Source organism: Ranitomeya variabilis, chromosome 1 (assembly GCF_051348905.1).
Source record: "Ranitomeya variabilis isolate aRanVar5 chromosome 1, aRanVar5.hap1, whole genome shotgun sequence".
Classification (NCBI taxonomy): domain Eukaryota; kingdom Metazoa; phylum Chordata; class Amphibia; order Anura; family Dendrobatidae; genus Ranitomeya; species Ranitomeya variabilis.
In genome coordinates this window covers 488093950-488116747 of record NC_135232.1, presented here as the reverse complement: position 1 = coordinate 488116747, position 22798 = coordinate 488093950, and the positions used below count along the sequence as shown (strand labels likewise).

Below are 22798 nucleotides of genomic sequence, written 5' to 3'. Positions count from 1 at the left end.
AAATACTGTCCAAATGCTGAGGTAAAATACTGTCCAAATGCTGAGGTAAAATACTGACCAAATGCTGAGGTAAAAAAACTGACCAAATACTGAGGTAAAACTCGGCTTCAGGAAAATGGCCGCCGCGATCTCCATCTGCGCACGCGCGGCATCCCGCGGCCATTTTCCTGAAGCCCCGGGCAGCAGAGCGCTCCATCTGCGCATGCGCGGCCACAGGAAGATGGCCGCCCCCACCGATCACCAGGGGAATAGCGCAGATTGCGCTCTTTTCCCTCCCCTATGCAGTGGATTCTGGACTTGGGCATGCGCAAACCACTACGCCACCAACGGAAAAATAAGCAAGATCTGGGGGAAGAAACAGCGATGTCACCACGCCCATCTGACCAGACCAGCCTGATTGACAGGCGAAAACAGCTACTTTGGTAACGTATTAAGGCAGCATAGGTGGGGAATCGGGGTCCACAAAATACACTGTTGTAATGCACAGCTCAGGCCCTATTTAACAGTATTTTTGTCTCATACGGAAAAAACGGGGTGACAGGTTCCCTTTAATGAGATGCTCGTGCTCCAGGGTGGGACTGTAGGCAGAGTCCTATGTTCCTGCTCTAGGCCAGAGAAACCAAGCAAAGACCTGCCCACAAGCTGCCCCATAGCGAAAACATGTTCCTCATCATAGATGCGGACAGCCCAGTCAGTCAGGAGGGGTGTGCGGAACTGGGTCATGCCCAGGTGATGCAAGGCATTCTGGAACTTGAAGTGACATCAGTGGATGTCAGCAGTGGTTGCAGCCGGGGTCACGTGATGCGGACAAAAATGTAGCAAAAAATACTGCCATTAATTTTTGTAGCATTTTTTGTGGGAAAAAAACCAGCAGGATGTGAAATCCATTTATTTTTGTGATTTTTCCCAAGTTTAAATCAAAATGTCTTGGTGTCCTCACCTGAGCATGTCTGTTAGGATTAGTACAGTTTAATTACTTTAGTGGTATGTGTAAAAGTAAACATTGGCCAACCAACTCAATGTCCAACCAATGTATAATAGTAAACAATGCCAGGCCAATGTGTGATAGGAAACAATACCTAGTCAATGTGTGACTGTAAAAAATGCTGGACCAATGTGTGATAGGAAACAGTGCCCGGTCAATGTGTGATAGGAAACAGTGCCCGGCCAATGTGTGATAGGAAACAGTGCCCGGCCAATGTGTGATAGGAAACAGTGCCTGGCCAGTGTGTGATAGGAAACAGTGCCTGGCCAGTGTGTGATAGGAAACAGTGCCTGGCCAGTGTGTGATAGGAAACAGTGCCCGGCCAGTGTGTGATAGGAAACAGTGCCCGGCCAGTGTGTGATAGGAAACAGTGCCCGGCCAGTGTGTGATAGGAAACAGTGCCTGGCCAGTGTGTGATAGGAAACAGTGCCTGGCCAGTGTGTGATAGGAAACAGTGCCCGGCCAATGTGTGATAGGAAACAGTGCCCGGCCAATGTGTGATAGGAAACAGTGCCTGGCCAGTGTGTGATAGGAAACAGTGCCCGGCCAGTGTGTGATAGGAAACAGTGCCCGGCCAGTGTGTGATAGGAAACAGTGCCTGGCCAGTGTGTGATAGGAAACAGTGCCCGGCCAGTGTGTGATAGGAAACAGTGCCCGGCCAGTGTGTGATAGGAAACAGTGCCCGGCCAATGTGTGATAGGAAACAGTGCCCGGCCAATGTGTGATAGGAAACAGTGCCTGGCCAGTGTGTGATAGGAAACAGTGCCTGGCCAGTGTGTGATAGGAAACAGTGCCCGGCCAGTGTGTGATAGGAAACAGTGCCCGGCCAGTGTGTGATAGGAAACAGTGCCTGGCCAGTGTGTGATAGGAAACAGTGCCTGGCCAGTGTGTGATAGGAAACAGTGCCCGGCCAATGTGTGATAGGAAACAGTGCCCGGCCAGTGTGTGATAGGAAACAGTGCCTGGCCAGTGTGTGATAGGAAACAGTGCCTGGCCAGTGTGTGATAGGAAACAGTGCCCGGCCAATGTGTGATAGGAAACAGTGCCCGGCCAATGTGTGATAGGAAACAGTGCCCGGCCAATGTGTGATAGGAAACAGTGCCCGGCCAATGTGTGATAGGAAACAGTGCCCGGCCAATGTGTGATAGGAAACAGTGCCCGGCCAATGTGTGATAGGAAACAGTGCCCGGCCAATGTGTGATAGGAAACAGTGCCCGGCCAATGTGTGATAGGAAACAGTGCCCGGCCAATGTGTGATAGGAAACAGTGCCCGGCCAATGTGTGATGGGAAATAATGCCTGACCAATTCAATGGCCCCACCAATGTGTAAAAAAAAAAAAAAAACGTTTAACAACTCAATGCACTGCTAATGTCTTGGGTAAACTATGCCCAACCAATTCAATTTATTCCGCATTTCATGACCTTGTATGAACTTTTTTGTTCAGAATAGTCACTCATTTTTCAGATACACAAACTTTTTTTCCACTAAATAAGTTATCAAATTGCCCTTTTTCTCCAAAAAATGTTTTATGGTTTCACATATGTCTGTCATCGGTGGTCCAATACCTTGTATTATTCATGGTGAAAGCAAAGCTGAACTATCCGATTTAAACTTTGAACTCTAGTGCCACCTATTGGAAGTAGCAATCTTAAAAGTCAATCTGCCCCTACATTATTCTGCTCTCAGATTCTATGGCAAAAATGCTGCTGACAAATTCCAGTTACGGTTTCCATTAAGGGTCACGCTAGGAAATTGATCTGCTCTGAGCACTCCAACAGAGGGGTTACTTATTTATACCCGAAATTGGGATTCAGACATGAAGGGGCACTGCTGGAAAGGAGTGTACAAGCAGTCAGAATATTGTCTAAATGGACTTAAAGGGACTCACTTAGCACAGGGTGACTGTCCAAACCAAGTCACTCAGTGCATCACGGTGGGGCGAATCATTTACACCTTCCCACTGCTTGGTCTCCATCTACCTGTTCCCTTCCCTAGCTCCATGAAGCCAGAACTGTCAATCAAAGAGGAGGGGGTGCAGATACAGGGAAAACAAGCTGGTGGGAAGGTGTACATAAATTATTGACCCCTCCATGATGCGCCTGTACTTGGTTTGAGCAGTCATTCTGTGCTGACAGTCCCTTTAAATTCTACCAATCCCCTGATATTGGATGCTGCACATTCTTCCGTCAGTGTCTTATGTCATTGCTTGGAGCTGTGAGTGCGCATTGTTCATCTATCTAAAGATGTGCCATGTTTTCTGAGATTGCCTTTGTGACAGGTGAATGGCACAGCCTGTTTTTGCTGCAGAGATTTGCAACAGTATAACGCAGCTAATGTAATAAAAATGGCGAGATGAATCCAGAACTGATGGAGATCTGGCACAGCATTGACAACATTGGAAAACTATATTTGAAAAAACTGACCGTCACATCCATACATAGACTAAGTGTGAACAGGTGCTGAACCTAGAGTAACCAACTCATATACAGTCAAGTAAAAAAGGCAGCACACTGCAGCGCTAAGACATGCAAACATGAAACATGAAAACTGAACTGCAATACTGCACTAGAAATATGAAAAATGAGAGCGTTTAGCGCATAAAAATGGCCAATTTTATGTGTACCTGATAGCCCCTTTACGGCATCTCTCTTATATCAGGTCCTACGCTTGCCTACCTCGCTGAGAATAAACGTCTCCATGTGAATGGGTACCTGTGAAAAACCTCTTCCTAGACTCATATTCTCTCTCTCTGTGGAGGGGTACTGGACCTGCTGTAATTAAAACACCTGAGGCTAGGAGGCGGAGTGCTCAGTCAGAAGGCTAAATAATATATTTGAAAAAACTGACCGTCACATCCATACATAGACTAAGTGTGAACAGGTGCTGAACCTAGAGTAACCAACTCATATACAGTCAAGTAAAAAAGGCAGCACACTGCAGCGCTAAGACATGCAAACATGAAACATGAAAACTGAACTGCAATACTGCACTAGAAATATGAAAAATGAGAGCGTTTAGCGCATAAAAATGGCCAATTTTATGTGTACCTGATAGCCCCTTTACGGCATCTCTCTTATATCAGGTCCTACGCTTGCCTACCTCGCTGAGAATAAACGTCTCCATGTGAATGGGTACCTGTGAAAAACCTCTTCCTAGACTCATATTCTCTCTCTCTGTGGAGGGGTACTGGACCTGCTGTAATTAAAACACCTGAGGCTAGGAGGCGGAGTGCTCAGTCAGAAGGCTAAATAATATATTTGAAAAAACTGACCGTCACATCCATACATAGACTAAGTGTGAACAGGTGCTGAACCTAGAGTAACCAACTCATATACAGTCAAGTAAAAAAGGCAGCACACTGCAGCGCTAAGACATGCAAACATGAAACATGAAAACTGAACTGCAATACTGCACTAGAAATATGAAAAATGAGAGCGTTTAGCGCATAAAAATGGCCAATTTTATGTGTACCTGATAGCCCCTTTACGGCATCTCTCTTATATCAGGTCCTACGCTTGCCTACCTCGCTGAGAATAAACGTCTCCATGTGAATGGGTACCTGTGAAAAACCTCTTCCTAGACTCATATTCTCTCTCTCTGTGGAGGGGTACTGGACCTGCTGTAATTAAAACACCTGAGGCTAGGAGGCGGAGTGCTCAGTCAGAAGGCTAAATAATATATTTGAAAAAACTGACCGTCACATCCATACATAGACTAAGTGTGAACAGGTGCTGAACCTAGAGTAACCAACTCATATACAGTCAAGTAAAAAAGGCAGCACACTGCAGCGCTAAGACATGCAAACATGAAACATGAAAACTGAACTGCAATACTGCACTAGAAATATGAAAAATGAGAGCGTTTAGCGCATAAAAATGGCCAATTTTATGTGTACCTGATAGCCCCTTTACGGCATCTCTCTTATATCAGGTCCTACGCTTGCCTACCTCGCTGAGAATAAACGTCTCCATGTGAATGGGTACCTGTGAAAAACCTCTTCCTAGACTCATATTCTCTCTCTCTGTGGAGGGGTACTGGACCTGCTGTAATTAAAACACCTGAGGCTAGGAGGCGGAGTGCTCAGTCAGAAGGCTAAATAATATATTTGAAAAAACTGACCGTCACATCCATACATAGACTAAGTGTGAACAGGTGCTGAACCTAGAGTAACCAACTCATATACAGTCAAGTAAAAAAGGCAGCACACTGCAGCGCTAAGACATGCAAACATGAAACATGAAAACTGAACTGCAATACTGCACTAGAAATATGAAAAATGAGAGCGTTTAGCGCATAAAAATGGCCAATTTTATGTGTACCTGATAGCCCCTTTACGGCATCTCTCTTATATCAGGTCCTACGCTTGCCTACCTCGCTGAGAATAAACGTCTCCATGTGAATGGGTACCTGTGAAAAACCTCTTCCTAGACTCATATTCTCTCTCTCTGTGGAGGGGTACTGGACCTGCTGTAATTAAAACACCTGAGGCTAGGAGGCGGAGTGCTCAGTCAGAAGGCTAAATAATATATTTGAAAAAACTGACCGTCACATCCATACATAGACTAAGTGTGAACAGGTGCTGAACCTAGAGTAACCAACTCATATACAGTCAAGTAAAAAAGGCAGCACACTGCAGCGCTAAGACATGCAAACATGAAACATGAAAACTGAACTGCAATACTGCACTAGAAATATGAAAAATGAGAGCGTTTAGCGCATAAAAATGGCCAATTTTATGTGTACCTGATAGCCCCTTTACGGCATCTCTCTTATATCAGGTCCTACGCTTGCCTACCTCGCTGAGAATAAACGTCTCCATGTGAATGGGTACCTGTGAAAAACCTCTTCCTAGACTCATATTCTCTCTCTCTGTGGAGGGGTACTGGACCTGCTGTAATTAAAACACCTGAGGCTAGGAGGCGGAGTGCTCAGTCAGAAGGCTAAATAATATATTTGAAAAAACTGACCGTCACATCCATACATAGACTAAGTGTGAACAGGTGCTGAACCTAGAGTAACCAACTCATATACAGTCAAGTAAAAAAGGCAGCACACTGCAGCGCTAAGACATGCAAACATGAAACATGAAAACTGAACTGCAATACTGCACTAGAAATATGAAAAATGAGAGCGTTTAGCGCATAAAAATGGCCAATTTTATGTGTACCTGATAGCCCCTTTACGGCATCTCTCTTATATCAGGTCCTACGCTTGCCTTCTGACTGAGCACTCCGCCTCCTAGCCTCAGGTGTTTTAATTACAGCAGGTCCAGTACCCCTCCACAGAGAGAGAGAATATGAGTCTAGGAAGAGGTTTTTCACAGGTACCCATTCACATGGAGACGTTTATTCTCAGCGAGGTAGGCAAGCGTAGGACCTGATATAAGAGAGATGCCGTATAGGGGCTATCAGGTACACATAAAATTGGCCATTTTTATGCGCTAAACGCTCTCATTTTTCATATTTCTAGTGCAGTATTGCAGTTCAGTTTTCATGTTTCATGTTTGCATGTCTTAGCGCTGCAGTGTGCTGCCTTTTTTACTTGACTGTATATGAGTTGGTTACTCTAGGTTCAGCACCTGTTCACACTTAGTCTATGTATGGATGTGACGGTCAGTTTTTTCAAATATATTATTTAGCCTTCTGACTGAGCACTCCGCCTCCTAGCCTCAGGTGTTTTAATTACAGCAGGTCCAGTACCCCTCCACAGAGAGAGAGAATATGAGTCTAGGAAGAGGTTTTTCACAGGTACCCATTCACATGGAGACGTTTATTCTCAGCGAGGTAGGCAAGCGTAGGACCTGATATAAGAGAGATGCCGTAAAGGGGCTATCAGGTACACATAAAATTGGCCATTTTTATGCGCTAAACGCTCTCATTTTTCATATTTCTAGTGCAGTATTGCAGTTCAGTTTTCATGTTTCATGTTTGCATGTCTTAGCGCTGCAGTGTGCTGCCTTTTTTACTTGACTGTATATGAGTTGGTTACTCTAGGTTCAGCACCTGTTTACACTTAGTCTATGTATGGATGTGACGGTCAGTTTTTTCAAATATATTATTTAGCCTTCTGACTGAGCACTCCGCCTCCTAGCCTCAGGTGTTTTAATTACAGCAGGTCCAGTACCCCTCCACAGAGAGAGAGAATATGAGTCTAGGAAGAGGTTTTTCACAGGTACCCATTCACATGGAGACGTTTATTCTCAGCGAGGTAGGCAAGCGTAGGACCTGATATAAGAGAGATGCCGTAAAGGGGCTATCAGGTACACATAAAATTGGCCATTTTTATGCGCTAAACGCTCTCATTTTTCATATTTCTAGTGCAGTATTGCAGTTCAGTTTTCATGTTTCATGTTTGCATGTCTTAGCGCTGCAGTGTGCTGCCTTTTTTACTTGACTGTATATGAGTTGGTTACTCTAGGTTCAGCACCTGTTCACACTTAGTCTATGTATGGATGTGACGGTCAGTTTTTTCAAATATATTATTTAGCCTTCTGACTGAGCACTCCGCCTCCTAGCCTCAGGTGTTTTAATTACAGCAGGTCCAGTACCCCTCCACAGAGAGAGAGAATATGAGTCTAGGAAGAGGTTTTTCACAGGTACCCATTCACATGGAGACGTTTATTCTCAGCGAGGTAGGCAAGCGTAGGACCTGATATAAGAGAGATGCCGTAAAGGGGCTATCAGGTACACATAAAATTGGCCATTTTTATGCGCTAAACGCTCTCATTTTTCATATTTCTAGTGCAGTATTGCAGTTCAGTTTTCATGTTTCATGTTTGCATGTCTTAGCGCTGCAGTGTGCTGCCTTTTTTACTTGAACATTGGAAAACTTACACGAGGAGCCATAGATGGGCTGAAAAGTGGTAAAAAAGTGTTTGTAGTTGTTCACATATCTCTTATTTTTCCATTGCGCTATGAAATCTGACGTAGCTTCATGTAACTATTAAAAGACTTGATGATAGCTGTATTTTTCCATAGTGAGGTCATTAAGTTATTTTCTCACAAGTCACTGTTTGCCCAGGAGTCTGTCACTCATGCTTTACTGGTACCGGGTTTCTTTTGTTGTTATGTGATAGACGTTGGATGGAAAGAAGGCGAGATACATAGTAGTGCTGCCTGTCTGAGCCTTTCCACAATTTCTTTGCAGACATCATTCCTGTTTATAGAGAGGCTTGATCTAAGTGGTCAATGCTAAGTGCCTCCTCTGCCCCTAGCCCACCCTCAGTTACAGCTCCGATTTGTATGGTGTCATAATAGGGTTCCTATGGAGGTGAATAGGGCCTCTGCTGCACCCCAATGTCTATACTTCATTATGGCAATCATGTATAATGGTATTCCTGCCTAGATGGATTGTTTCTTATATGGGGTATCCACTTTATCTTTATTATAACAGATGTCTCAAGGATTTAAGGCACTTATTAATATAAAAGTATTAAAGATTCTCCTCCTTCTTCACAGACTGCACTGTGCTCCTGTCCATACAGTGGCTGCTTATGGGAGGACCATGTGACAAAACCTGTTAATCATCATACTTTCCAGTAAAACATAAGTATGCGTGGAAAACAGTTTTTCAATTGGAGGGGACTGGTGGAGAGGTCTGGTCACATGCTCCTCCATCAGCAGACATTGTTTAGACCGGAGAGCTGTGCAGTCTGTGAGAATCTGTCATGCTTATAAATGTGGTGGTGCCACAAGACCATGTCCCCAGCACACTTATTAATATCAAGATCAAGTGGCCAAAGCCTTTAAGGAGCCATCCATATGCCTCCTAGTGGAACCAGCGCAGTTCCATAGTACATAGCCATGCGGCCTGTGTGCTCACGTACAATGGAGCCTAAAAATGCCTTCATGTGGACCAAGCAGTGGCACTAAACAACTGCCAGTCCCTAAATATTTGCTGATTGGCGGTTGTTTAGTAGCTTGATTACACAGGCGGACCACGCTTGAGATGCTCACAGAACGATCTGTAATAGATCAGTCAATACACATCGGCAGCATGAGTCGTGTTTTACAAGGAATAATGTGCTGCTGATAACGATGATCTTTTCTGCACCCCAGAAAATCTTTTCATTCTGTGAATAGCGCTCTGCTTGATGGTGATGGGTTTGGCAGCCTGTTTACACTGGAAGATTACCACCATACAGGTTTTCTTAAGAACTCTCATTCACAGTAATCTTGCAGAGTAAATACACCTTTACTCCAACTTCATCTCAGTGGTAGAAGTTTAACTCGTAGAGATAAACTAATCAACAGTAGGGCTAGAGGCAAAAAAGACCTTAGCGACTAGTTGGGTACTGCTTTAAAATAAGCCATTCTTCTATTTTTTCTTTGTGCTAACTTCTTATTTTAGAATAGTTCAAAAATTTAGGAACAATTTTACCAAATTCGAATGCGGATGTGTCTGTATATTGCTACTGTGCGTTATCAGTTTTTCATCCATCATGACTGTCAAACTTCGCTGTCGGCTCTAGCTCTGCTTGTTCAGTCTGCTCACCGGCCTTTCATGTGTGGAGTGAATTTGTGTATTTGTTAAATATTTCACAGGAGAGTTTTGCTACGCATACAGTAGTTGTTAGTCTTTGGAGCAGATCTGTCACCAGATTTCACAGTGCAAATGGCATGCATTACTAAATATAGGTCTCAGACCTGATGAGGTAGAAAATCCACGTTGGAATGCCTGTACAATCCTTTTATTTTTTTTAAATTGTCAGGCCTGATATTGAAATAAGCACTTTTTACATCTGAATTCCTAAATTGTTTGTTGTAATATCAGGTGGCAAAGCTTTCAAAGGGGTTGTCAGTAGATCTTGAAATACAAGTGAGTTCCACAAGTGGCCAGGGCAGGAAATAATACTGTACAGACAGGACAGAATTGGGTCGCAGCTGATTCTTTCTGTGAGGCAAAACGTGTTTTGCATTTTAAACAGAGAAATGTTGTACCTCACAGAATTAGCTGTGATGCCCTACTGTAATGTCTGCATACTCTTTTGTGTCCTCCTCTGCCCAGGAGATGTGGTATGATCAGACCATGTTCCTGTACAGCCAGACACGGACACTTCTCCTGCCAAGATCTATTGATTAATAAATTATATATATATATATATATATATATATATATATATATATACACACCCACACACCGTATATATATATATATATATATATATATATATACACACCCACACACCGTATATATATATATATATATATATATATATACACACCCACACACCGTATATATATATATATATATACACACACACACACACACATATATATATATATATATATATATATATATATATATATGTGTATGTGTGTGTGTATATATATATATATATATATACGGTGTGTGGGTGTGTGTATATATATATATATATATATATATATATATATATATATATATATATATATATATACATATATACGGTGTGTGTATGTGTATATATATATATATATATATATATATATATATATATATATATATATATATAATCTGTACGTATATATTCTCTATTTATATGATTGCCTTAAATTGTCTGTCATCCACTTGATGGGTATTCCAATATGGCACCCGCTGGTGGCACAGGCCTTTGCGCTCCTTTGACCTCCAGCGGGTCATTGCCGGGTCGGCGGGGGAGGGGGAGTGGCAGCTGTCCATCATACTCACCTGCTCCTGGCGTGTCTCTGCTTCTCCGGCGCTGGCAGCTTCTACCTGTGTTCAGTGGTACGATGTGACCGCTGAACATAGGAAGAAGCTCCCTGAGACCATCTGTCAGTGAGAAGCTGCCAGGGACCGCGCCGGGAGCAGGTGAGTATAAAGGGGGAGGGTAAGCATTCCGATATTCACCTGTCCCCGTTCCACCGCCGTGCGCCGCAATGTCTTCCGCGTCCTCTGGCTGTGACGTTCAGGTCAGAGGGCGCGATGACATGTTTAGTGTGCGCACTGCCCACTGCCTGAACAGTCAATGCAGAGGATGCAGAAGACGGAGCGTCGCCCGGCGGTGGAACGGGGACAGGTGAATATCGCCAGTGCCGGAGGCCTGCTGAAGACAAGAGGTGAGTCTGTCATTTTTTTTTTTTTTATCGCAGCATATGGGGCACATGTTTCTATGGAGCATCTTATGGGGCCATAATCAACCATAATGCAGCACTATATGGGCACATTTTCAATGCAGCATCTTATGGGGCCATAATCAACCTTTATGCAGCATTATACGGGGCATATTTTCTATGGAGCATCTTATGGGGCCATAAGCAACCTTTATGCAGCATTATACGGGGCTTGGGGACAAGAGAATCTCAGTCCTGCAAAGCCTGCCCCCATCAGGACGTCATCACCCTCCATCTAGTGCGTGTGTGTGTGTGTATATATATATATATATATATATATATATATATATATATATATATATATATATATATATATATATATATATATATATATATAATCTGCTACTAACAGGGTAATGATGTGAATATATAAAGTGCTATCACTGATTTATGAGCTGAGAGTCCACAAATATAAAAAAATCACTGACTTGAGTGGACACAAATATGAGGGAATCAATGACTTGAGTGGACACTAAAATAAATGAATCCCTGACTTGAGTGGACACGAAAATAAAGGAATCACTGACTTGAGTGGACACAAATGAGGGAATTGGTGACTTGAGTGGACGCAGATATAAAGGAATCACTAGTCGTTATAGAGCGTTCCAGCATGGCGATATTGGTGAGCTCACATGCTCTGTTCTATAATGAAAATCCCTCCGTCTGCTTGCTATTATGTTGTCTACCTCCTCACACCTCATGGTTTCTCCTCTGTGCTGTGAATAATGCGGTCAGGTAGCATCACTACGTCAAATATTTAGCAACATCTAGAATATCATTTTGATGGAGCTGAGTCAAAACCTTATATAAACATTTAATCTTGGGTGTAGATTCTGAAGAACAAATATTTCTTCTTGGCAGATACTGACATAAGTTCTATGAGTCACTGTACTGTTAGACACACTGGAAAAGTTTTTCTGTGGAAATGATGCCCTCGTTTCCTGAACACTTGAGCAATGCACCCTCTGTTGGCAGAAAACAACATACTGGCAGCGTATTGCCTAGTGATGGCATAGAAATACATATGTGGGATGGCGGCTGTGTGACTCCTATGCTTATAACGACTTCCGACATGACAGAGCTCTATTCATTCTACTCTGGAAATCTGAACATCAAATGTAATGAAGGGCAGAAACCAAAACCTAGTCACAAGGCACGATTATGTGGCTGCAATGGACAACTGTCAACTAGTGCTCATGGTTACTATACTACAACTTCTCCTGCTACAAGTCAGAAAAATAGATATAAAATATAAAAAAAAGACAAAATAGCTAATAAAATACCAAATATGTGTGATGTTGAAATCTATGATCTCCTAAAATGTATTTTTATCACTTTCTCTTTGCTGTATTTTGTAGGCGCTTTACTTTGAGAACTTATCAAAGCGGAAAGTTGCCATGGAGAAAAACACAAACCAAAGAAAACTCCGAGTATGTGTGGCAACATGCAACCGAGCAGATTACTCCAAGTTGGCTCCAATTATGGTTGGAATCAAAGCAGAATCCGACTACTTTGAGCTTAGTGTAGTGGTGATTGGATCTCATCTGATTGATGACTATGGGTAAGTTGTTTGTGTTTATCTTTATACTTACTGCTTTGCTGGAAAACACGGTAAAAAATAAAATGGAGGACAAAGTAGTATAGAATATGGTACATGATTAAGACTTAAAGGAGCACTCCAGCAGTTTCCCCCTCCATTAGCCATCATCAATGTGTGCATTAAAAATGTATCATCTGCTGTCTTCTGCTATTTCCTGCGCAGCTCCGGTGTTCTGCATTATGTGAGGGCAGTTGTCACCAACCAGCACACTGTATTCTGGGTGGACCAGAAGTCACTTTCTTATTGGAAGTCTGTGACTTAGAATGAGACTCTCATAGACTTATAAGGGTATGTGCACACGGTCAGTAATTGGCAGCACTTTGGACGGAGCACATGTCCGTTCCGTCCAAATCGCTGCTGGCTTTTGAACGCAGGTGATTCTGCATGTGATCACTGAACCGTGCGGAATCTCGGCACCCAATACATTGTATAGTTGATATTTATCTTGTGGAGACTGAGCGATTCCGCAAGATAAATTGACATACTGCGGTCTGGAAAGACGTGCCACATGTCCGTCTCAGCAGGGAAGCCGCCCGTGCACGCATAGTGGAGATGGGATTTCTTGAAATCTCATCCACTATACTGTAACATCTGGACTTTGCGGAAGTACGCAGCGTCCAACCTGCAGCAATTACTGACTGTGTTCACCTACCCTAATAAGAAAAAAGCTAATGGTCTTAAGTGTGAGCCGTCAAGGAAGAACTACAGTCATGTGATACATGAGGACCGAATCAGCGTTGGAAACCGCAGAAATGTAAAGCACAAAATGTAACACATTATTGATGGTTAACAGAGGTATATAAGAAAAAAGACTATATTAAATTATAATAACAAAAACAATGCATATTGGTCTGAAACATTTTGGAGTTTTTTTTAGGCAACGTAGTATTTTGTGGGTAAGGAATTTTTTTCCATAGCCTTCTCTGCAGGGTTTCAAGAACTACATGAAAAGGATACAAGTTACCAAAAATACTAGTAAAATTAAAAAATAAAAATTGTATGAAAAATGCTTAATTTATGGTTGAGAATGTTAAAAAATGTTTTTGTGAGGGAGCCCTTATATAGCTCTATTATTAAAAATGTATTGATTTGTATTTTGCTTGTAGCCAGTAACATTTCTTTTTCTGCCGGATGTGAAGGTAACTTGATTTTTGTCCTGTCATCTTCTTTATTTAGTAATACATATCGTATGATTGAACAAGATGACTTTGACATTCAAGCAAGATTACATACAATTGTGAGAGGAGAGGATGAAGCGGCCATGGTGGAATCGGTGGGACTTGCATTAGTAAAATTGCCAGATGTTCTAAACCGGTTAAAACCCGACATCATTATAGTCCATGGAGACAGATTTGATGCATTAGCATTGGCTACAAGTGCGGCACTAATGAACATAAGAATCCTTCACATAGAAGGAGGGGAAGTCAGTGGAACGATTGATGACTCAATCAGACATGCCATCACTAAACTGTCTCACTACCATGTCTGCTGCACCCGGAGCGCAGAACAGCACCTCATTGCCATGTGTGAGGACCATGACCGCATCCTTCTGGCTGGTTGTCCCTCTTATGACAAGCTACTAAATCTGAAAAACAAGGACTACATGGGTGTTATCAAATCATGGCTCGGTATGTGCAACAGAGCATGTTTCTTTTTGGATGTCTAACTACTTTAATGGGGACCTGGGAAAATGATATTTACTTGCAGGTAAAGAGCATTCCAATACTGCTTGGCTGCCTTAGTGAAAGTGCCGCTACCGTGAGAAAATGCACTCCTTTCCCATCGGGAGTTGACGGCTTTGTCACGGGGGGTGTGCACGGAGTGGCTGCAGTCACCGCTTAGAGCACCACTCTCCATTGGGTCTGCTGTAAGATTTTGATTGAGGGCTTACTGTGCACAGATGTGCTGCACTGATGACGTGTTATATTATTGTACCTACCAAGCAGCCTGGCACCAGGGAAATGGTGAAAAGGCTGAATTTACATATTGTAAAAAAAAAATTCAGAAAATGGAATTTGTTACATAGGCCATATTCACACATCTGTGTGTCACAGAGTACGGAAGGTACTGACTGGCAGTGGGTCTCCTTACCATAACTTGAGAACCTCATGGGCATAGTTTGGGTCGGGAGACCCGTAGCTGGTTCGTGATTCACAGTCTGTATTCGGACCGTGACACGTGAATGTGGCCTTAGGCTGGACTCGCCGCTTATGCAGGTCTTGACTCAAAGCCCAAAGTGAATCCATAAGTATAAAGGAAAGACTGACTCTTCTCTCTTCTGCCTGTCTGGGATGGATAAGAAAGTCAAAGCAAAATCTGCCTAAAAACATATATATGATCTCAGAATTGGAACTGTAAATTTGGCTTATATATTCTCCCACACTTTTCACTAAAATAGTATGCTCCCATAACTGAAAAGTATGTAGAACGGCTTTCTTTTGAATGCACAAGGATATGGAAAGGAGCGAGATAAAAGTAGAAAATAATTATATTCATCAATGTGTGTGTATATAACTTTTACAAGAACATTCAAGAGTACTTTTTTTGTGTGTGTGCTTCACAGGTGACGATGTGAAGCCTTGGGAATATATTGTAGCTCTGCAGCACCCGGTTACTACAGATATTAAACATTCGGTGAAAATGTATGAGTTCACCTTAGATGCTCTTATTTCATTCAATAAGAAAACCTTGGTTCTATTCCCAAACATCGATGCGGGTAAGTTTGTGGCAAAGGCTTTGTGATCTTTTGGGGTTGTATTGACCTGTTTTCCGAAAATGTTAAGTTCTTCCATGGGTGAGTAATGTGTAATGAAATTGTGCTTGTTACAGGAAGCAAAGAAATGGTGCGAGTGATGAGGAAGAAAGGTGTGGAGCACCATCCTAACTTCAGAGCAGTGAAGCATGTCCCATTTGAACAGTTCATCCAGTTAGTTGCACATGCAGGATGTATGATTGGGAACAGCAGCTGCGGGGTGCGCGAGGCGGGAGCTTTCGGAACACCAGTCATCAATTTGGGAACAAGGCAGACTGGAAGAGAAACTGGTGAGGATATGAGGAATTCCTTTAAAATAAATTAATAGAGATTAGCAAAATGTCCCCCCTCTTTGTTTCCTAAAAATCATGGCCTCTTAAGCCTACCACCTACACATTCATATTTTATAGATTTTGTGCCAGAGTCTCAAGCCTCTTAAGACTGGCTTATTTGCTTATGGCTTTAGGCCATGAGCACACGTTCAGTATTTTTCGCGGTTTTTCGCTATAAAAACGTGATAAAGACGCGAAAAAAACGCTAACATATGCCTCCTATTATTTACAGTGTATTCCGCATTTTTTGTGCAAATGTTGCATTTTTTTCCGCGAAAAAATCGCATTGCGGAAAAAAAAGCAACATGTTCATTAAAAATGCGGAATTGCGGGGATTCCGCACACCTAGGAGTGCATTGATCTGCTTACTTCCCGCACGGGGCTGTGCACACCATGCGGGAAGTAAGCAGATTATGTGCGGTTGGTACCCAGGGTGGAGGAGAGGAGACTCTCCTGCACGGACTGGGCACCATATAATTGGTCAAAAAAAAGAATTAAAATAAAAAATAGTCATATACTCACCTTCGATGGCCCCGCAGTCTTCCCGCCTCTCACCGCTGCATGCTGCCGCTTCGGTTCCTATAGATGGTGTGGTTCAGGACCTGCGATGACGTCGCTGTCTTGTGATTGGTCGCGAGACCGGTCATGTGACCGCTCACGTGACCGCGACGTCATCGAAGGTCCTGAACCACACCATCTAGGAACGGACGCCGCTGAGGATATCGGCTGTCTGCAGAAGGTGAGTATAACCATATATATATTTTTTTTTAAACATTCTATCTTTTACTATTGATGCTGCATAGGCAGCATCTACAGGTCCTTCTCAAAAAATTAGCATATAGTGTTAAATTTCATTATTTACCATAATGTAATGATTACAATTAAACTTTCATATATTATAGATTCATTATCCACCAACTGAAATTTGTCAGGTCTTTTATTGTTTTAATACTGATGATTTTGGCATACAACTCCTGATAACCCAAAAAACCTGTCTCAATAAATTAGCATATCAAGAAAAGGTTCTCTAAATGACCTATTACCCTAATCTTCTGAATCAACTAATTAACTCTAAACACATGCAAAAGATACCCGAGGCTTTTAAAAACTCCCTGCCTGGTTCATTACTCAAAACCCCCATCATGGGTAAGACTAGCGACCTGACAGATGTCAAGAAGGCCATCATTGACACCCTCAAGCAAGAGGGTAAGACCCAGAAAGAAATTTCTCAACAAATAGGCTGTTCCCAGAGTGCTGTATCAAGGCACCTCAATGGTAAGTCTGTTGGAAGGAAACAATGTGGCAGAAAACGCTGTACAACGAGAAGAGGTGACCGGACCCTGAGGAAGATTGTGGAGAAGGACCGATTCCAGACCTTGGGGAACCTGAGGAAGCAGTGGACTGAGTCTGGCGTGTGCAGGAAATGGGCTACAGGTGCCGCATTCCCCAGGTAAAGCCACTTTTGAACCATAAACAGCGGCAGAAGCGCCTGACCTGGGCTACAGAGAAGCAGCACTGGACTGTTGCTAAGTGGTCCCAAGTACTTTTTTCTGATGACAGCAAATTTTGCATGTCATTCGGAAATCAAGGTGCCAGAGTCTGGAGGAAGACTGGGGAGAAGGAAATGCCAAAATGCCTGAAGTCCAGTGTCAAGTACCCACAGTCAGTGATGGTGTGGGGTGCCATGTCAGCTGCTGGTGTTGGTCCACTGTGTTTCATCAAGGGCAGGGTCAATGCAGCTAGCTATCAGGAGATTTTGGAGCACTTCATGCTTCCATCGGCTGAAATGCTTTATGGAGATGAAGATTTCATTTTTCAGCACGACCTGGCACCTGCTCACAGTGCCAAAACCACTGGTAAATGGTTTACTGACCATGGTATTACTGTGCTCAATTGGCCTGCCAACTCTCCTGACCTGAACCCCATAGAGAATCTGTGGGATATTGTGAAGAGAAAGTTGAGAGACGCAAGACCCAACACTCTGGATGAGCTTAAGGCCGCTATTGAAGCATCCTGGGCCTCCATAACATCTCAGCAGTGTCACAGGCTGATTGCCTCCATGCCACGCCGCATTGAAGCAGTCATTTCTGCCAAAGGATTCCCGACCAAGTATTGAGTGCATAACTGAACATTATTATTTGATGGTTTTTTTGTTTGGTATTAAAAAACACTTTTATTTGATTGGTCGGGTGAAATATGCTAATTTATTGAGACAGGTTTTTTGGGTTATCAGGAGTTGTATGCCAAAATCATCAGTATTAAAACAATAAAAGACCTGACAAATTTCAGTTGGTGGATAATGAATCTATAATATATGAAAGTTTAATTGTAATCATTACATTATGGTAAATAATGAAATTTAACACTATATGCTAATTTTTTGAGAAGGACCTGTATAGTAAAAAGTTGGTCACACTTGTCAAACGCTATGTCTGACAAGTGTGACCAACCTGTCAGTCAGTTTTCCAAGTGATGCTACAGATCGCTTGGAAAACTTTAGCATTCTGCAAGCTAATTACGCTTGCAAAATGCTAAAAAAGACGCGAAAAAAATGCGGATTTCTTGCAGAAAATTTCCGATTTTCTTCAGGAAATTTCTGCAAGAAATCCTGACGTGTGCACATACCCTTAAAGTTGCACACTGTGAGATTAACTATTACATTAATTCCACTCTCATTACACACAAAAATGTCAGGTAGTTACACAGTTTTGATCAACAACTGTATAAGGCGTCCACCAATGGCAAGGTGACCTCATGGATGGATCCTATCTCTAGTGGCTCACATTTCTTATGTTCAGACAGGTCTCAAATCAACTTGGAAAGAAAGGGGATCTGGCATAGCACTCATTTAAATCTTTCTGAAAAAAGATAGTGTGTACGCCCAGGTGGTTGTCACCTAACCCTTCCCCACCCCCCCAATACACAATGAAGAAATAGAGAGCTTAAGGTCAAAGGCTTCTCCCCGGTTATGTACAGCGGTGGTTTTACAACTTAATTATGCTGAACCTGGGGGCCCGATTAACAGCTTACAAACATTTTTTCAGATTACTTCACCTTTCATTGCAGTCCAGGTGACCGGAGTCATTGGTGCTAGACATGGTCTTCTAAATGCTTCTTACAGATTTTATCACAACCTCTTTAATGTTATTTTCAGGTGAAAATGTGCTTCATGTTCGTGATGCAGACACAGAGAATAAAATAATTCACGCTCTTCAGCTCCAATTTGGAAAACGTTATCCATGGTAAGTGTGATGCCACCCTGTATGAAGTATAATATATATTCGAGTGACCTGTCATAAAACTTATTGAATTATGGACTAGATAAAAAGGCAAACACAAAAACAAGATGCCTTTCATATTTCTGTCTTGTTAGAATGAAGCCTGCCCCAATACGCGTTTCGCCACTCTGCCCTGACACGCGTTTCGCCACGTTCTAGTACAGCAGTACTATAGCACTATTTTCTTCTTACACCAAATCAATGTCAAAATAATCATTTCTGAACAGGAAAATCTCAATTTGAACATTCAAAGCAAAGACTTTCCAGAAGTCCTATGTAACATTAAAGAATGCAATACAGTTTCTGGACTCTGGAGACTTCACTCTGCCCCGAAACGCATTTTGCCACTTTGCTCCCAGTCAAAGGCGTAATTTCAGCAGCAGAGGACTATGATGGGTATCTTGTTCTACACTCATTGTACCTATGTTAATATTATTTTGTTTTGTTTTTTTTGTTTATGGCTCTGATTATGTCCATATTAATATAGGATATCAAGCACATTACTATTTGTCCTCTCCTGCTGCTTATGACAGCAATTCTCACTGATGTACTCATACTGTCTCCTTTTGTGTGTTAACAAAGGTCTGCAACAGAAAACTATTTCTTTTTTTTTCCTCTTTTGCAGCTCAAAAATATACGGTGATGGCAATTCTGTTCCAAGAATTGTAAAGTTTCTCAAATCAACCAGCTTGTCAGAACCTCTTCAGAAAAAGTTTTGCTTCCCTCCAGTTAAAGAAAGTATCTCTCAAGATATTGACCACATTTTGGAAACGCTGAGTGCTTTGGCTGTTGATCTAGGAGGAACAAATCTTAGGATAGCGATTGTCAGCATGAAGGTACATAATTGTGTCATGAAAGTATGGATCCTTGTATATCATTCACAGCAGCAATCCAAATGTCCAGATGGGGATAGTCTGAGATCAATATACTCCAAGAATGTTTCCATTTATAGATAAATCTACAGGTAGTGCGTATGTCTTCAGAGATGTGGTTAGGATCCTACACAGGGCACAAAGAGTCTATAATATAGAAACAATGCTTCTAGAAGAGAATAATAATAATCTTTATTTTTATATAGCGCTAACATATTATGCAGCGCTTTGCACACATTATCATCGCTGTCCCCAATGGGGCTCACAATCTAAATTCCCTATCAGTATGTCTTTGGAATGTGGGAGGAAACCGGAGTGCCCGGAGGAAACCCACGCAAACACGGAGAGAACATACAAACTCCTTGCAGATGTTGTCCTTGGTGGGATTTTAACCCAGGACTCCAGCGCTGCAAGGCCACAGTGCTAACCACTGAGCCTTTGTGGTGCCCACTGAACACCTTCTTGATACAGCTTGCATCAGAGCATGCAATGATTTTTGTCCAGAAACCTTTTGTGTAAAATCAGAAGCCTGTGGATGTAAATTATGGACCCATATCATTCTTTAGACTCCTTACACTGGTGTCATTCCAGAATTTAACAAGAGTTTGTCACATGTCTCACTCCCCCCAGTTGTGAACATAATTTTTGTAGACAAATATCAAAAGACTGACTGTCACTTCCAAACAGAAATCAGGTGTGTACAGGTGCTTACTAAGAGTAGCCATCTTCTTATATAACCAACAAATAAAGTAGCACTCTGTAGCGCTATAGTATACAAACATAAAATATATGACATTTAAATTGCATTACTGCTCTAGGTAATAAGTAGAATTGAGACTACTTGGTGTATAAATTGGCCAATTCATGTGTACCCGGCAACCATGATAAGACGATTCTCGTTGCTGGGAACCTATCTAATGTGAATCCTTTCTTAGGCTGAAGTCTACATTTATATGGGAAGGTAGGATCCTCCTGCAATTAAAAACGCCTAAGGCTGAGGTGTGGAGTGCTCTGTCAGAGATTCCCACAGGCAGGTTGCCAGCAACGAGAATCGCCTTTATCATATGTACCAGGTACACATGTATTGGCCAATTTATGCACTAAGTATTCTCAATTTTACATATTTTCTGGTGCAGTAATGCAATTCATGTTATAGCGCTACAGAGTGCAACTTTAGTTCATAATTTTTGTAGAGTTAGTTTTTATTAATTTTGGCTTGAAAGTAAATGGATAACCTGTTTAATTCTTAGAAGACCTACAAAACTGGCCATTTGATAAATGTAATGATATGCTAGAGGGAGAATTTGCTACTTCAAAATCAGCAAGCTCGATGAATTTGCATCAGTGAGATGGCATTTCAGAAATATCAGGAAAAAAGTCTCTGTGAACCGCAATATGGATTTTCTAAACGATAGGCAGCGTATATAAAGCAGATTTTGAAGTGGATCAGCTTCAAAATACATGTGAAAAATCAGTTCATGAATATACGCAAAGTACTTCCCTTGTCGTCGTGTTTCGTGTCTGTTTCATGTCTTTTAGTTTTAGATTTATTGGTTTATTTTATTTTTTTAAGAAAAACATTCATACCTGATCAACTTTTTTTACCTTAGGGGGAAATCATAAAGAAGTATGCCCAACCCAATCCTAAAACTTATGAGGATAGAATTGAGTTGATTCTGAAGATGTGCGTGGAAGCTGCATCGGAAGCGGTCAGTCTGAACTGCAGGATACTTGGTGTGGGTATGTATTTCCCAGATAGATACCTAACATTGTCTGAATATATTAATGATAACCTGAGTAATATAACAAGTACTTTATCTTCACCCTTAGGAATCTCCACTGGCGGACGTGTAAACCCACATGACGGTGTGGTGCTTCATTCTACAAAGTTGATTCAAGAGTGGAGCTCGGTTGACCTGCGAACTCCTCTGTCGGATACCCTTCACCTGCCAGTATGGGTGGATAACGATGGAAATTGTGCCGCACTAGCTGAGAGGAAGTTTGGTCAAGGCAAAGGAGTAGAAGATTTTGTTACAGTTATAACTGGCACAGGTATGCATCATAGAGCTCCAAAAAAGAAAAATTAATGTGTCTTATGCCTTCTGAGTGTTCTTAGGCTAAGTTTGCACGTCCAGTAACCCGTTAACAAAAAATTTGTGCAGACACAACTTTTTTGTCCAGCTAGAATTTTTTTTTATTATTTCATGTGGATCCTTTTTTTTTTTTACATTGAAGTCTATGGAAAACTGATCTGTTAAAAAGTCAATAGTTTTGTTCCGTTTGAAACTGATTTAGTGAGCAAGAAACTGAAATAAAAACAGTTGTCTATTTGACGGATCAGTTTTCCATGGACTTCAATGTTAAAAAAACAGATCCAGATTAAATCAGTTACCGTATTTTTCGGACTATAAGACGCACCCTAAATTTTAGGGTGGAAAATAGCAGAAATTTTTTTTTATTAGATGGGGTCCGTCTTATTGTCCGAATTTAAGGTATCTTACCGGAGTGCCTGCCGTGGTACAGCGGGGTCACAGGAGGCATGGTCCCTTCCTCAGGAAGCTGGTGACGGCAGAAGTAGGGCAATGCTACAGTCCAGGGGTGCGATGCTGCGGGTCCGGTGTCGGCGTTGAGGCAGGGTATGGAGCAGGGTCCCTTCCTCAAAATGCCGGTTGCAGAAATGCGGCGACGCCTCGGCCCGGTGTCCATGGTGAGTAGAGCAGAGTGCATCACCGGTTTATCGGCAGCCATCTTCCTGAGGCCGAACGTGCTCAGATTGAGATCTCGGTGTCCCTCGGCTTCAAGAAAATGGCCGCCGAGATCTCAATCTGCGCAGGCGCCACCTCCAGCGCCCATTTTCCTGAAGCCG

The 22798-nt window shown here is 42.2% G+C and overlaps 1 protein-coding gene across 2 annotated transcripts in view; it reads left to right on the top strand.

Annotated features, from left to right (window-relative positions):
• Positions 1–22798, top strand: part of GNE (glucosamine (UDP-N-acetyl)-2-epimerase/N-acetylmannosamine kinase) — a 129011-nt gene that overhangs the window by 86493 nt on the left and 19720 nt on the right. For both annotated transcript variants that reach the window (XM_077251844.1, XM_077251852.1), the window contains exons 2-9: positions 12457–12659; positions 13875–14326; positions 15262–15414; positions 15528–15740; positions 18937–19024; positions 19686–19896; positions 21543–21672; positions 21763–21984. In XM_077251844.1, the coding sequence (XP_077107959.1) occupies positions 12457–12659; positions 13875–14326; positions 15262–15414; positions 15528–15740; positions 18937–19024; positions 19686–19896; positions 21543–21672; positions 21763–21984 (1672 nt within the window). The remainder of the gene's footprint in view (positions 1–12456; positions 12660–13874; positions 14327–15261; positions 15415–15527; positions 15741–18936; positions 19025–19685; positions 19897–21542; positions 21673–21762; positions 21985–22798) is intronic.